This window comes from Anoplopoma fimbria, chromosome 18, assembly GCF_027596085.1.
Source record: "Anoplopoma fimbria isolate UVic2021 breed Golden Eagle Sablefish chromosome 18, Afim_UVic_2022, whole genome shotgun sequence".
In the NCBI taxonomy this organism is placed as follows: Eukaryota; Metazoa; Chordata; class Actinopteri; order Perciformes; family Anoplopomatidae; genus Anoplopoma; species Anoplopoma fimbria.
Genome location: NC_072466.1, coordinates 18,623,158 through 18,640,081, shown reverse-complemented (window position 1 = coordinate 18,640,081; position 16,924 = coordinate 18,623,158). Strand labels below are relative to the sequence as shown.

General features: G+C 40.6%; 1 protein-coding gene across 1 annotated transcript in view; it reads right to left on the bottom strand.

Moving 5' to 3' along the window:
* The window catches only part of ddhd1b (DDHD domain containing 1b), a 77,396-nt gene that overhangs the window by 13,893 nt on the left and 46,579 nt on the right, over window positions 1-16,924 (bottom strand). Inside the window, 4 exon segments of the mRNA XM_054617968.1 lie at window positions 13,670-13,848; window positions 14,169-14,233; window positions 14,488-14,579; window positions 14,582-14,636. Coding sequence (XP_054473943.1) covers window positions 13,670-13,848; window positions 14,169-14,233; window positions 14,488-14,579; window positions 14,582-14,636 — 391 coding nt within the window.

Genomic DNA, 16,924 nt, shown 5'->3' with positions numbered 1-16,924 from the left:
TGGGAGTGGTTTGCTGGTTTGGGCAAACGCCGCATCCCTTTCTCAGAAGATCATTCCAAGATCAAGTCAGAAGAAGTCTCTTTGACTTTGGAGTTTGGCGCTGAAGGGTGATCTCCACAATCCTACCCCCACCATCCAAAAGGCCAAGAGAGGTAGGGGGAGTGGGCAGTTCTAGCGGTGTGAAGGCTTGAAGACCCACTGATTCTCTTGCTGAGAAGCAAGAACCTACATAAGCGCAACATTTTGTTGCTGTTGTTTATATTCCTTATGATGCAAATTCTGTGCAAAAACTGTTTTTGTTTTGTGTTGTTTGTCACGTGTTTGTTGTTTAAATAATGGGCTATAACTGAATTTTGTTGTGCATCCCTGTGTTACATATGCCAATAAATGATCCTTGAATCCTTGAATTTGTTCCATCAACTATTAAGAGAAAGAGAAACTGGCCAACATGCCATAATAAGATAAGATAAGATAAGATAAGATAATCCTTTATTAGTCCCGCAGCGGGAAATTTGCAGGCTTACAGCAGCATAGAGTTAAAGTGCACACAAGAGACATAGTAAAGAAGACAAGATAAAAATAAAAATGAAAATAAAAAATAAAAATAAAATAAAAAACAAGTATTATAAATAAGCAACAAAACAGTAGAAAAACACAACAACTGAAATATAATATTTACAGACAGAAAAAAAACTATATTAACCATTATTGCACAGTGTTTTTATTGTCATGTGGTCTGCTGGGAGCAGAGCTGGTTGTGCAGCCTGACAGCAGCAGGAAGGAAGGACCTGCGGTACCTCTCCTTCACACACCGGGGGTGAAGCAGCCGGTGGCTGAAGGAGCTGCACAGAGCTGCCAGGGCGTCCTGCATGGGGTGGGAGGTGTTGTTCATCAGGGATGACAGCTTGGCCATCACCCTCCTGTCTCCCACCACCTCCACCGTATCCAATGGACACCCCAGCACACTGCTGGCCTTCCTGACAAGCTTGTTCAGTCTCTTCTTGTCTGCTGCTGAGATGCTGCTGCTCCAGCAGACCACTCCATAAAAGATGGCTGATGCCACCACGGAGTTGAAAAAAGTCCTCAGGAGTGCTCCCTGCACTCCAAAGGACCTCAGTCTCCTCAGCAGATACAGTCTGCTCTGACCCTTTTTGTATAGTGCATTTGAATGATTAGTCCAGTCCAGTTTATTGTTCAAGTGAACACCCAGGTACCAGGATTGCACAATCTCAATGTCCTGTCCCTGGATGTTCACTGGTTCCGGAGGACAGTGTTTTCCCGGCGGAAGTCCACCACCAGCTCTTTGGTTTTACCAGAGTTGATCTGGAGGCAGTTCCGCCGGCACCATCCTATGAAGTCCTGGTTCAGTTCTCTGTATTCCCTCTCATCGCCGGCGGGGATGAGGCCGACGATTGCAGAGTCGTCAGAGAACTTTTGCAGGTGGCAGGTAGCAGAGTTGTATGTGAAGTCTGAAGTGTATATGGAGAAGAGGAATGGAGCCAGAACGGTTCCTTGTGGGGCCCCCGTGCTGCAGGACACCCGATCTGACTCACACTCCCCTATCCTCACATACTGTGGACGGTTGGTGAGGTAGTCCAGTATCCATGCAGTGAGGTGGTGGTCCACCCCGGTCTGCTCCAGCTTGTCCCTCAGAAGCAAAGGCTGGATGGTGTTGAAGGCACTGGAGAAGTCGAAGAACATGACTCTCACAGTGCTTCCAGCCTTTTCCAGGTGAGAAAGGCATCTTTGTAGCAGGTAGATGACAGCGTCATCCACCCCGATGCCAGGTTGATAGGCGAACTGAAGAGGGTCCAAAGATGAGATCACCAGGGGGCGGAGGTGCACAAGGACCAGCCGCTCCAGGGTCTTCATCAGGTGGGATGTTAAAGCCACCGGCCTGAAGCTGCTGAAGTCCTTGGCCCCCGGGGTCTTTGGGACTGGTACCACGCAGGACGTCTTCCATAGCTGTGGTACCCTCCCCAGCTTCAAGCTCAAGTTGAAGATGTGCTCCACAATCCTGCACAGCTGGTCTGCGCAGGATCTGAGGAGCCTTGAGCTGATGCCGTCCGGACCCGTGGCTTTTCTCACCTTTATTCTCCTCAGTTCTTTTCTCACCTGGTTGATAGAGAGGGACAAGTTGGGGGATGGGGGCTGTGTGCTGTAGGTTGTTGGAGTGGGGGTGGGGTGTTGGAGGTGTGCAGTGTTTGAGGAGTGTGGAGGGGAGCCGAGTGTTGTGGAAAAGGGGGTGGAGGAGAAGGAAGAAGAGGGGGGTAATCCACAGGGGGTGCAGACGATGGGGGCTGCAGCGGCAGGGAGGTCTGGGTGGGGGGAGGGGTGGGTGGCTGATCAAATCTGTTAAAGAATGAGTTCAGATCATTCACCCACTGTTGGTCCCCCACAGGTTGTTGGTTGGGCCCCTTGTGGCCAGACATGGCCTTGAGGCTCTTCCAGACTCCGCTGATGTTGTTCTGCTGCAGCTGATCCTCCATCCTCGTCCTGTAGATATTTTTCCCCTCCCTTATCTTCCTCCTCAGCTCCCTCTGCACAGTCCTCAGCTCCTCCTTGTTTCCTGATCTAAAGACCCTCTTCTTCTCCTTGAGGAGGGTCTTTATATCCGGATTGATCCAGGGTTTGCTGTTGGAAAAACACCGTACAGTCCTGGTGGGTACAGTGTTCTCCACACAAAAGTTTATGTAGTCCGTTATGGTGTCTGTGAGACCCTCGATGTCCTCCCCATGGGCATCACTGAACACTTCCCACACAGTCGAGTCGAAACAGTCCTTAAGAGCCTCCTCGGCTTCATCGGACCATCTTTTGACTGTGCGGGTCACAGCTGGCTGCCTGTGCACAAGAGGTTTGTACACAGGCCGGAGGTGCACCAGGTTGTGGTCAGATCTTCCCAGGGGAGGGAGGGGAGATGAGCTGTATGCCTCCTTGGTGTTGGCATACAGCAGGTCCAGGGTTCTGTTGTCTCTGGTGGGGCAGGTGATGTACTGGGTGAAGGTGGGCAGAGTGGAGGACGGAGGGGCATGGTTAAAGTCACCAGAGAGGAGGAGGAGGGCATTGGGATGTTGTGTCAGCAGCCTGCTTGTCGCCGAGTGTATGACGTCACAGGCCGCTTCTCCGTTAGCAGAGGGGGGAATATACGCAGCTATCATGATAACGTGCGAGAATTCCCTCGGTAAATATACCGGCCTCATGCTAACGGCCAACAGCTCAATGTCCGCTGTACAGGTCTGCTCCTTAACAGTGATGTGCCCAGAGTTACACCATCTATCATTCACAAACACTGCCAGACCTCCTCCCTTCCTCTTACCGCTCTCCGCTGTCCTGTCTGCCCGGATGATGCGGAACCCGTCCAGAGCAGTGTTGGTGTCCGGAGTCAGCTCCGTCAGCCATGTCTCTGTGAACACCATGACGCTACACTCCCGGTATTCCCTCTGATGGCGAGTCAGTGCTGAGAGCTCGTCCATCTTGTTGGGGAGAGACCGTACGTTTCCCATGATGATGGAGGGGAGGACGGGTTTGAAACGTCTGCTCCTGGCGCGACGTTCTGCCCCAGCACGGCATCCCCGTCTCCTCCTCCTCAGCTCACGGGGAACCTCGGGTCTCTCCTCCGGCAGCAGCGGCGCAGTGTCCCGGAGTGCTAACAGCTGACCCCTGCTGTAAACAAAGGGGGCCATGGCTGCGGGCTGAGCCTCCGGGCACGGAGGTGGAAAGTGCAGAAAACTGCAGGTAGACCACGTGAAAGTCTACGAGTTTCACTGCCATAGTGCAAAAATGTTTATAAAATTAAATAAGTAAAAAAAAAGTAACAGAAAGTAACAAAAAAAACACAATTTAAAGGAAAAAGCTCACAGGTGAGCAGGAGCTGCTGTAAGAGGCAGCCACTCGCGCGGCGCCATTTTACATGAGTAATGACCCCTGCAGCTACAAATGGGGGTGATAAGTTGCTTCAGCATCCCGCTGAGAGAGATGGAGACATAGACAAACGGTTCAAGCCAAACCTCTACAAAGAAAACCGCCAGGTTCGAAGATACCAGAGAAAGCCGGAGAAAGCCGGAGAAACTGCCAGAGATGGAGAACAAGACTGCAGCCACTTCATCCATCTTAACCTCCCATCTTTCCATCAGAACCGTCAGGTGATACAATCCATTTCCAGATGTGAATGAGTTAGATTCAAGTTTCAAGGCTGAATAAAGTTGAAGTCAGTTAATAAAGTAATGTTGGTAAATAGGTTAAACTAAGATAGAGAAATTAATAAACAGATAAATATGCTTTAGACCTAAAGTAGGATCATCCCTTGAATTAGAACTAGTAAGAAATGGCTTAACAATCTTCCCTGGTTAAACTCTCAACTGCTGAATGGTACATAAATCTTTTGAACAAAATTCAATGAAACAACAAATTTAATTGATAATCATTTAACAATTGTTTGAGTCACTGATTCTACCTGGTCACATGTAATTATTTTTAATTATATGGGGATCATCGTTATTCACTGTACTCATCATCATATTCTTTATTCATTCCATTTATTTTGTGAATTTTATTGTTGATTCATTTAACTTTCATTTAAATTTGTGTACATATGAAATAATAGGTTACTGTACACCATGTAAATAACTCCGTAGCAACCCTGAGATTAAGACATTAACGGCAAATTTTGAAGTTTTCCCTATTTTTCCAAAATACAGTGGCATCCAAAATTTGTATCCAATGTTAAATTCTGTCACTTAACCTAATTGTGTTTTATGGCTGAATCTGTGGACCATCAGTCTTTTTATACCAATTCAGGGGTTTATGATTCATAATTGAGTTAATAACTGTTAGATATTTTGATATTCATTAATTTATATTAATTAAGTCTGTTACAAGCGATAATGCTACACTTTATATACTGCTTGGTATTTAATCTAAAATAATCAAAATCATTAATTACAGTATTTGTATGTATATATTCTGCATTATTAAAAGTTTTGTAAATGTTCAGGGCTAATTTGTTCACTTTCACCTAATTAGACACTCTTTCTAGGTCATCAGCATACATTACCATGTTGGCATTCTCAATAGCTAGAGGAAGATCATTTGTGAAAATAGAGAAGAGTAAAGGGCCCAAGCAACTTCCTTGTGGAACCCCACAGCTGATGTATTTACAGTCTGATAAGCTTCCATTATAAAAGACTCTCTGCGATCTCTCAGAAAGATAACTGACCATCCAAGAGATTACCGTACTGCTGAATCTATTTCTTTAGTTTAGCATAGTATCATGGTCTATTACATCAAATGCTGCACTGAAGTCAAGCAAGATTGTGCCTACTATTTTCTTGTTATCCATCTGTTTCAGCCAGCCATCAGTTAGTTAGTTGCGCAAGGGCAGTGGCTGTAGAGTGACTGTATGCATGTTGTGAACTAGTGATCAGTTTATTCCTAATAAAATAATCTTGGATCTTTTTAAAAACAATTTTCTCTAAGAATTTGCTCAAGATAGGAACTATACTAATCGGATGGCTGTTTGTACATGTGAAGGTTAATTTATTGTCCTTTGGTATTGGAATCACCTTCGCCACTTTCCAGACCTTTGGGCATAAACCGTACATTAAGCATTTATTGAATATGTGACAAATTGGAATAGATACGTGATCAGAGACAAATCGTAACAGTTTACCATCTAGATAGTCTATACCAGCTGGTTTCTCAATTGTCAGAGACGACAACATTCTCTCTCAATGTCAGGGGTATCAACCTGCACAAAATCAAAATGGCAGTTTTTATCCTTCATTATACTTTTGTCAATTAGTGTGCATAGGGAGGAGCCATCAGACTGTTTCAAGATCTTTCTGAGATTATCAACCTTGCTGATGAAATAGTTATTGAAATAATTTGCAATCTCGACTGGTTTGGTTAAGAAAGTACCATTGGCTAATTAATTTGGGTTCGCTTGATGAGACGACCTACCCATTATTTTATTTAAGATTTTCCATAGTTTTTTTCCATCATTCTTTAAAGTCATTAATTTTACTTCCTTCTTTTTACTTCTGTTCAATTTAGTTACCTGATTTCTTAAAGTGGCCCTATTATGCTTTTCCACTTTTTCCCTCTTCTTTAGTGTGTAATATATCTTTTTTTACATGTAAAAGTTCCGTAGAGTGTAAAACCTGAAGTCCACGCCTAAAAGGAGTTACCCTCCCCTCAGAAACACTGCTCCTGATGCCTGAAACGGCTCGAATGAATTCTCTCCTTCATTTCCGTAATTCTATGAAGTCATAATGTTACGGAAGTCACGGAAATCTCTACTGATCCAAGGGGCGCATCTTGCTCTCAGAGTTGTTTTTTTCCAAAGGTGTTTTATGAGCAATTTGCATAATTAATCTCATAAATATACTTAATGCCAAATCCGGGTCCTCTTCATTACACACTGTAGACCATTTGGTGTTTTCCGCATTCATTCATTCATTCATTTTCCGTAACCTGCTTATCCAGTTAAGGGTCGCAGGGGTGCTGGAGCTGATCTCCGCTTTTCCACATCCTCCATAAAATATTCTTTCTGGAAGAACTTGTATGACCTTTTGTGTATAATCCTACTGGATGCTTTAGGGACTTTAGTTTTCCTTTTAAATGCTATTAAATTATGATCACTGAAACCAAGAGCCACTGATACTGCTTTAGAGCAAGAAGGGATCAATAAGTTTTGATGATCTTAGTCCATTCTTATTTGTGCTGGTTCTTGTTGCTAATGTAATAGTTTGTGTTAGGTTACAAGAACCGGCTACAGCTTTTTCTTTAACGGACAGGTCGCCTCCCCCATATCTATTCCAGTCTCTCCTGAACAGTGTGTATCCATCAACCGCTAATTCTGTATTCTCAAATGAGGGATCAAGATTTGTCTCAGATATTGCAAGTATATGGATATTATTTGGCTGCATCACACAGTTTAATTCATACATCTCATTTCTTAAGCTACAAATGTTCACATGAGCTATCAGCAGGCCTTTGCCTGGGAGGTTGAAAGTTTTTGAGCACATAATAAAATAACACCAAGCAATGATAAATTAGATGGTAAGAGTAGGGCTTAATGACCCGACACACCCACAAGATTGGTTGTTTTCTCACTGCGTCGTTGTCTTGTGGGAGGATGTGTTATCAGTCTGTCATGCTGGAGATAGGCAATTTCCCCTTTCTCGCATGCTGCCCTCATGGCTGGCATGAGAGCCTCAGTAAAGTCCTTATTGGTAAAGATGTTAATTCCTTTCCGTTTTGAGGTCTTGCAAGTCCTTTAATATGTCGTCCATTCGTTTGTTCGTAGAATCCAATATAATTTGAATAAAACATTTGAAGCTCTTCTCTTGATGTCAAATAATCTCAGTAAACGTCTCCTTTTGTTGTTGTAGGAGTTATAGTAACCATGTTGAGCAGTGACGTGGTATATTTTTGTTCCTGAAAATACTCCACTCAGCACACATTTAGCGTAATGTCCACACACTTAGTAGGTGTCTCAACTAACTCTGTGTGTTTGTTTCTGTGTTGGTCCGATGGTCAGCCATGAGTACATATTTTATATGCCCCGACGGGGCCGCGAATGTCTGCTACCATCGGACAACACAACCACGTGTTATAGGTTTTTTTTCCAGCCTGGGCTGTGTGACGCTGGAAATCACTTATTGCATATATTCCAACACTACCTGTATTCACTACGTGGTGCTAGATAACACACACAAACAAGCATAATACTGTTCTATATCAAGTGTAGACCACATCATGTTAATGTCATGTATATCAGATGCAGTTGGTCACAAAATGCTGTTTTCCTTTCGGCAGAAGGTGGCGCTTTGACAGTAAGTGAAAATAGGCTTGTTGACATCCTCAGACCATACCTTATATCAAGCATGTAAAGTTCGGGGCAGATTCAAGCAAGTCCAGTGGAGTTACATCAGCTAGTTTAATGGAGAATCACCTAAAATGGCCGCCCCGCCACGGCTACGCCATTCCATTAAACGAAAAGATTTTGATAACTTTTAATCACAAAGGTCTTTAGATTGTACTGACCAAATTTGAAGTGGATCTGATGAATTTCCTTGGAGGAGTTTGTTAAAGTATAGCGCCTGTAAATGGCCGAAAAAAGTGGTGAAAATTCACACAAAAATCAATATGGTCCATGAGTTTTTCAGCATCCCAAGCCACAGAAAAATCAACTTCCTTTTTCATGGCGAACAAAGTGGTGCCAGGGCAACAGTGTTCAACAAAAACTAACAACATTCAGGAAGATGCATCAATAAGTTCTTAAGGCTTTCCTTACCAGATTTGAAGTCGAGCTGGTTCACTGGCTAAGAGCAATACATCAAAGTATAAAACTTGTAATTTCCTTTTGCCAGTAGGTTGTGCTAGGTTTGCATTTTTTCACATGGTAATGTGTTCAGACCTGAACCAGCATCATGCATAAGAGATTTTGGCCAGATTGGACAATGTACCTTGGAGTTACAACAACTTCCTTTTTCATGGAGACCGAAGTTGCCACAAAATTGTTGCAACGCCACGTCAAGGTCCTTGGATCAAAACTCACCATTTTGATTACTTGATCATAAAGGTCTTAAGATCATTAAAGTACAACGCCTGAAAAGGACGAAAAATGCCTTAAAATGCAGAAAATTGACCATTTACTGTATCGTCCCCTAGTGGTGATATGGAATGAAAATGTCAGGGTATGTAACAGGATGCTGTGTGGACATATGCTGCAGATTCCGTGGTTATAGGTCAAACAGTATTTATGTTATGTGTATTGATGTAGGAAGCCACGCCCCTATAAAGTTAATTGGTCCATATCTTCTAAATGCAATGAGATATCAACAAACTTTTGATACCTTTTGATGAGATTGATCAGTTAAGGATCCATGTAAAGTTTGGTGGCAATCGGACTGAGCGTTTACATTCGAAAAATTGTGTTTTTCAAAAAATTCTAAATGGCAGAAATTTCGGTAGGGGGAGCTTAGGGTTCCAAGATAATTTTTTGTAGAGCTCATTGAGTTGCATGTGTGTGTAAAATTTCAAGTCAATCGGACATTGGGGCTGAGGGGACTTGCTTTTCAAACTTCTAGGGGCGCTAGCGAGCAATTTTTTCATGCCTGAGCCTGGGACCCATAAAATATCAAAATTTTCACCAGTCCTGATATGCATGTCAAATTTGGTGAGACTTTGAGCATGATAAAGCCCTAAAAAAGGCAATTAATTTGGCTGTAGAATAATAATAATTAAAGCTGCAAGCAGTGATGATCGGGCCCTTGCACTACGCACATGTCGGGATACCGGTGGGACTGGGGCTCAAGAGGCCACAAAAGCCTGCGACAATTGGACACCACGTCCAATAGTTTGATGTATTTTTCTTGTGTGGAGTGCGTGACGCTGGAAATTATGTTCAGCAAAAATTCAAACACTTCCTGTGTCCACGATGTAGCGAAAATGAACACAGAAAATGCATTATGTTGTTCTATAACAACTGTAGACCACATTATTTGAACGTCATGTAAATCGGATGCCGTTGTGACATATGATAAAATAAGATAATCCTTTATTAGTCCCGCAGTGGGGAAATTTGCAGGATTACAGCAGCATAGAGGATACTGGAAACTACAGACATAGTAAAAAACAAGTATTAACACAATAAAGAATATAAAAAGAGTAAAAAAAGAAGTAGATCCAAAATAACTAAAATATTATATATACAGACAAATAATTGTAGTATTGTACAGTGGATTGTACATATTGTTATATTGCACAGATTTATATAGATGTTTTTTAGTGATGTGTGGTCTACTGGGAGCAGAGATGGTTGTGCAGCCTGACAGCAGCAGGAAGGAAGGACCTGTAGTACCTCTCCTTCACACCGGAGGTGGAGCAACCGGTGGCTGGAGGAGCTGCACAGAGCTGTCAGAGTGTCCTGCATGGGGGGGAGATGTTGTCCATCAGGGATGATAGCTTAGCCATCACCCTCCTGTCTCTCACCACTTCCACTGTATCTAGTGGACACCCCAGGACACAGCTGGCCTTCTTAACCAGTTTGTTAAGTCTCTTCCTGTCTGCTGTCACAATGCTGTTGCTCCAGCAGACCACTCCATAGAAGATGGCTGATGCCAGCACAGAGTCGAAAAAGGTTCCAAGGAGTGCTCCCTGAACAGTGCTCTGCTACAGCTAGGCCGTTCGATCAAAAGTAAAGCTTTTAATAACTTTTCATCTTCAAAGGTCTTAAGATCATCCTGGCCAAATTTGAAGTCGATTGCATAAATTCTCTAGTTCGTTATGTGCCTGAAAACGATGAAAAATGCCTAAAAATACAGAAAATAACCAAATTACTGTAGCGGCCCTATTGGATGAATTAAATTTTGTAGGGGGCGCTGTCGAGTCAACTTGCCACTCTGATGCATTAAAATCATATCAGGCAACTACATTTTGGACTTTTAATGTGTGTGCCAGGTGTGGTTATGTTTGAAGCATTTTTACACCTTTAAAAACACCTTCGTTTTCATGGCGAACAATGCGTCGCCACAGTAACAGCGTTCTACGAAACAACAAACTTTTGATAACTTTTAATCACTAAGGTCTTAAGATTGTACTGACCAGATTTGAAGTGGATCTGATGAATTCCCTAGGAGGAGTTTGTTAAAGTTTAGCGCCTGGAAATGGCAAAAAATACAAAATAATTTCATACAAAATAAAAAATGGCCAACTTCCGGTTGGGTTTAGAGCATGGCTCCAAGATACTTTATTTTAAGTCTACATGAACTACACGTGCCTACCAAATTTCATACATCTAGGTGAAACGTACTGCGGGGGCTGCTTCGTCAAAATTTCGCAGGGGCCGCTATCGAGTTGACTCGTTTTTCACTGCGAAGAATGCGTCGCCACGGCAACAGCGTTTCACGAAACATTAAATGCTTTGTGGGCTGGCATTATGAACTTCTTACATTTGTGTGGAACAAATTTGAGGTGGATCTGGTTTATCTACTAATTGTGGCAAGCCAAAGTATAGCATCAGTAACTTCCTGTTACCAGAAGATGGCGCTATGACTATCATTCAAAATTGGACTTTATTTGTCTTCAGGCCCGGAGTCTCATCAAACATGTGAAATTTGGAAAAGATCTGACCTTGTGAAGTCGAGTTATATCAGTTTATTCGTTCACGGATCGAAATTTGCCGAGCCGCCATGTTGCCACCCTTCAATGAATTCTTACAATCTTCACAATGAAGCATTATCAAGTCTTAAGGCTTTTCTGACAAAATTTGAGAGGGATCTGATTAATTTGTGACGAGGAGGATGTAAGAGTACACAACATGTAACTTCCTGTTGCCACTAGGTGGTGCTATTACTATGATTCTAAATTGACATAAAGATACATGAAAAATGTTGAGCATATTAGACCATGTACGGCCGAGTTATAACAACTTCCTGTATCATGGCGAATGGTGTTTTTTAAAAGCGACGCCACGGATACATAGTTCGATAACTTTTGACTGCAAATTTCTTAAGATCATACTGACCGAATTTGAAGTAAATCGGGTTCCTAAATCGGGGCTCCTCTAGGAGGAGTTTGTTAAAGTACGTCACCTTGAAATGGTCAAAGAACGTCATAAAATTCAAAATGGCCGACGTCTAACTGGATTTTTTGTACGTCCCATCATGTTACATATACCTTCCAAATTTCACACAGCTAGGTGAAATGCAGCATTGGGGATAGTCATAAGGGGGCGCTATCGAGCCAATTGCTCCGACCTCAGCACGACACCCCAAAGATCTTGCTATTTTCACCAAGTCAGATTGATTTGCAAAATTTGTGTACGTTTATCCCAAGCACCTCTTTTCCCTGTTGAAAGACGCCAAATACATTTGAAGAACAATAGGTCCAACGCTCTGACTACGTCCGTGCTCGGGCCCTAATAAGAAAAAACATTACAGTTTCAAAAGGGCCTTCGCGGCCCGACGATGTCGGTGCTCGGACCCTAATTACAATGTTTTATAAAAATATTGATTGAATTTTAACTTCATCCAGAGCAGGGGCTTTTCCTGGATTTGAAGGCATTCAGGGTTTAGCCAGGACCAGGGCTTAGTCCAGAAAATGTTGGTTAGTTTCCAGATTAATTATGAATTTTGATGTAATTTAATGTAATTATGGTAGTTCTGAGCATGAGTATGCTTTTGAGTAGAAACTGAATTATCACATTTATTTAAACAAAGTGGGAAAAACTGTTATTATTTATATTTATGTTAAAAGTTGTGGAATATAGTTAAGTATTTTTACTCTTACGCTTTTACTCTACTTAAGAACAATGTTGAACATTTTAAGCTAGATGATGCTAGATCTTACTTCTACGTCTCAGGGGGAATGTACTTTTTAAAGTACTACATTTATCTGACAGCTTTAGTTACTTTACAGAGTCAGATAAATAACACAGAACATAATCAACTAATAAATTATAATGTGTTATTATACCCAGAAATATATAAGGTGAATATAGTGAGCTCCACGTTAACAGCTGCAACATTAAAGTGATGAAAACATTAATGTTTCGATAATATAATACAATAACATCATTTATACTATTCCAAATAATGAGTACATTTACTTTTGGTTCTTACAATATATTTTGATGGTATTTTTTAAATGCAGGACTTTTAGTTTTAGTTTTAGTTCTATCACAAATAGTAAAATGAATCGTTTCATTTTGGAGCCAACCCGCAATGTAAAATAATGTTTAGAGTCCAAGTTTGTAAAAGAAATCATATGGCACTTACAATCACGATGAAGAAAATGGTAGCATACTACCTTTAAAATCATATTACATACGATTTCTGTTTGTTTTTGCCTCTTCTTCCAGCTGTGGGTCACTGAGAGCTAATGACCGTCAGACACACCAAAACACACATGATTTGTTTAGAGACCTGCGTCTACAGTTACACTAACACTATCAAGCATTCACACATATAACATTTTTATTGATATTCACAGGCTTACATTTAAAATTATATTTGGGGCTACACTCAAAACATTCGGGGCTTAAGCGCCATCAAAATGACCTGGCCCACCACTGATCCAGAGTTATAGCTTCCTAAAATCACAGATTTATCTCCAAATAATTATTGGGGAAACTTGCAAGTTTCTTTGTTTGTTAATGCTGTACAGTATATTAATGATTACAAGATTGTAATAGATTGGCTTCCACTCCAGAGGATAACCTACTTATTTGTTAGCCATGTTGCTATCTACTGGATAAGTAGGTTAAAAATGAATGACAGAATAGTTCTCATAACTTCAAGCTTAATAAAAAGGAAATATTTAGTAGTAAAAAGAATCATTCCACATCTAATTAAAAATGTCTTTCACCAGCTTACATTGGCCAATAATGTACCTTTATTCTCAAAACTACATCCGATGCATGGAAAAAAGTGTTGTCCTGTCCAGGACACAGCATGATGTAAGCATAATTGCTTCTGTTGATTTGTTTAGAGCCTGCTTACTGCCAACCTCGCTACAATATTAGTAGTGCAAGCAGCTCCAGTTTCTCTCAGCTCAGGTACACGCTGAGTATACTGCCGTAATGACTGAAAGGGCTAATTTTCAGTTGGGTTCACAGCCATCACAGGTATTTTTTACTGTTTTTTTTACTTTGATATGTGCTTACCCATGATGCTGGCTTTACCAAGGCTGGTGATGGACTCTCCATAGTGGCGTCTGGCCTGGGGTGGGGAGGTGCAGGGGCTGGGGAGGCTCTCTGAGTCCGAGACAGATGCGGTCTCCTTCGGGGGGTTGAGCAGTGTGAGCCGGATCTGATCGTACGGTGTTGGGCTGGTGGTGTTGTACCTGCACATCACATCCACATTAATCTCAGTCACGGAAACATGTAGTCCTCAGCTGTACTTTAATTAAACTAGGCAGACTGTAGCTTCAATCACAGTTGGGTTATATCATAACATAAAGACTGTAACATGATACGTTTTATACTTTGGCTCCTATTGTACATTTTTTAGAGCAACAAAATTATTTCACTATTAACAGTTTAACAAAATAGAGAGAGAAAAAAAGTGTATTATCATTTCATTAGTCATCCACTTTTTAAATAATTTTACAGGAGATTTAAAAATAACCAGAATTATAGTCATATTACTTGTCACTTGTCTTACCAGTGGATTTGAACAGGTGCAATGTTACTGTAGTGCTTTAAGATAAGAGGCTCCAATCTGTATGCCTGAAACAAACAAACAAAAACAGATGCTTTTAGCAGATGAGGGCTTTAAGTATTTTAAAGCATTTATTTGATATATTTTATATGTAATTTCCAGTTTGTTCTTAGTTTTCATTACCACAAACTTACTTGGCATCCATTAAAAGGTTTAGTTTCTGTTTGTTAGCCATTACTCATCCCTAAACATCATAAATGTTGATGATGACTGCCATCTAGGCAGGATAGTGACACACTCAGTTGTGGGTAATGTAGCTCACCACAGGGTCTGTGGGATGGAATATGTTGAAGAGGCGTTTGCAGATAGATGTGGGAAGGATATGGCCCTGCACACCATCGTTTCCAGGCCGGATCCTCGCAACGCCAAGAAAACAGCCAGGGGAGAGCCCATGCAGAAGAAATTTTCTACCTACCACACAGAGAACAGTCCAAATTCAACATGAGAGAATAAGAGAACCAAGTGGATTTGCAATTTGAATCAAAAGGTTTTTGGTTTGATTCAGTTGCTTTATAGAATTAAATATTGGGTTTGTCATTTGTATCAGAGGGTTTGTATTTTGAATCAGGGAGATTTAAGTCTGAACCATAGGGTTTGTAGTTTAAATCAGGTTTGTAGATTAGATTGGAAGGTTTTTAGTACAAATTATTGAGTTTCGTATTTAAATCAAAAGGGTTTGCAGTATGAATCAGAGGGTTTGTTGTTTAAATCAGAAAGTCTGTTGGTTAGATTGGACGGTTTATAGTATAAATCAGAGTGCCTTATTTGAATCAAAAGGTTTGTAGTTTGAATCATAGGGTTTGCAGTTTGAATCTGAAGGTTTTCTAGTTTAGATTGGGAGGTTTCAGCTATGAATCTGAGGTTTTCTTATTGAATCAGAAGGTTTGTAGGTTATATTACAAAGTTTGTAGTATAGATTGGACAGTTTGTAGAATGAATCAGAGAGTTTGTAGTTTAGATTGGAATGTTTATGGTATGAATCCATTAGTTTTTTATTTGAATCAAAGGGTTTGTAATATGAATCATTGAGTTTCTTATTTTAATATGAATCGAAAGGTTTTTTTGTGTGAACCAGAGGGTTTGTAGGGAGTCAGAGTAGTCTCAAAATGAATGAATGCTAACTAAAGGATTCATATTTATACAAATGACTCTCCACAAAAATGTGTTTTAATGTACACAAAAATAGTTATTGTTTATTAATGTAAAACAAAATCCACAAGGTTCACAATATATTTCTGATGCACACAAAAATATTTCTTATTTTAAATAAATATAATAATAAAAATACTCAAATATATGGCGCAAACGTATTTGCAAATTTCATCAGAAACATATAGTGATGTTGTTACATTTATATACAAACAGTTAAAACTGGAGATGCAACGGCTAGATTCACAAATGCATTTTTGTCAACAAGGAATTATCTGTAGCCCATCCGATGTTTCCTTCCGTTTAGGCCATTTGCGTAAGCATAGATTTGCAGGTATGGTTTAATGTGAATATATAATATTACATCCGTGCAATCTAAAATTATGAACAGGAGAATGGACATTAAACTATCAACATGCAGCTGCCTGGAGGTCAGATTTCAATCTCAAAATGGCGTCTGGCAGTGGTGCTCAAAATGTAAGTAATAAATGTCTTGGTGTACATGCTAAATATGTTTGAATAATAAATACTTGCTTTGTTAGTGATGTGGCATTTAACACTAGTGTTAGCTAACAAGATAGCTATTTAATGCTAAAAGTCAACCTAGGATCATTAGCCATAATATGATCCTAGCATGGTTAGACAATATAACTTTACCAGTAACTCATTTGCTTCATTTGCTTGCAATGTCGCACTGCACACATTGACCATTTGGCAGGTTTTCTTTGCCATAGATACAATCTTAGCCAACCTCAGCCTGCTGTGTGTACAGTACTGACTAAATGAGATGGCTAATGGATTTTGCTAGCTACAATAGGTAGAGTATCAGTAAGCTAATGATGGTAAATGGACTTGTACCTGTATAGCGCCTTTGTAGTCTTCCGATCACTGAAAGCACTTTTACACTACACGTCATTCACCCATTCACACTCATTCGTAAAGGAAGGGGCTACCATGCAAGGTGCAACCTGCCCATCAGGATGATTCATTCACATACATTTATAAACCATTTGGGTTGTTTTGCACAAGGATACATCACAATGGGCTGGAGGAGCTGGGGATCAAACAGATGATCTTCTAAATTGAAAGATGACCCGCTTTACCTCTGAGACACAGTCGTCCTGATCGTGGATATATTTTACATTTATATATATAACAATACATATTTGTGTGTGCATATTTGTGTGGAATCATCATACATATGTGGGTCTTCTGATTGATCTGACTACACAAGTTTGTAGTTTGACTCAAAAGGTTTGTAGTTTTAATCAGAGAGTTTGTAGTTTTAATTGGAAGGTTTGCAGTTTTAATATCAGTTTTTGTAGTTTTAATATCAGTTTTTGTAGTTTGAATCAGGGGGTTGACATTTTAATCAGATGTTTGAAGTTTAAACTAAAATGTTCAAGTTTAAATCAGAGGGTTGGTAGATTAAACCAGAAGGTTTTAAGGTTTCATTGACAGGTTTTTATATAAACACAATGTTTGTAGTTTAAATCAATGGGTTATCGTTTGACTCAGAAGGTATGGAGCTTGATTCAGATAGTCTATAG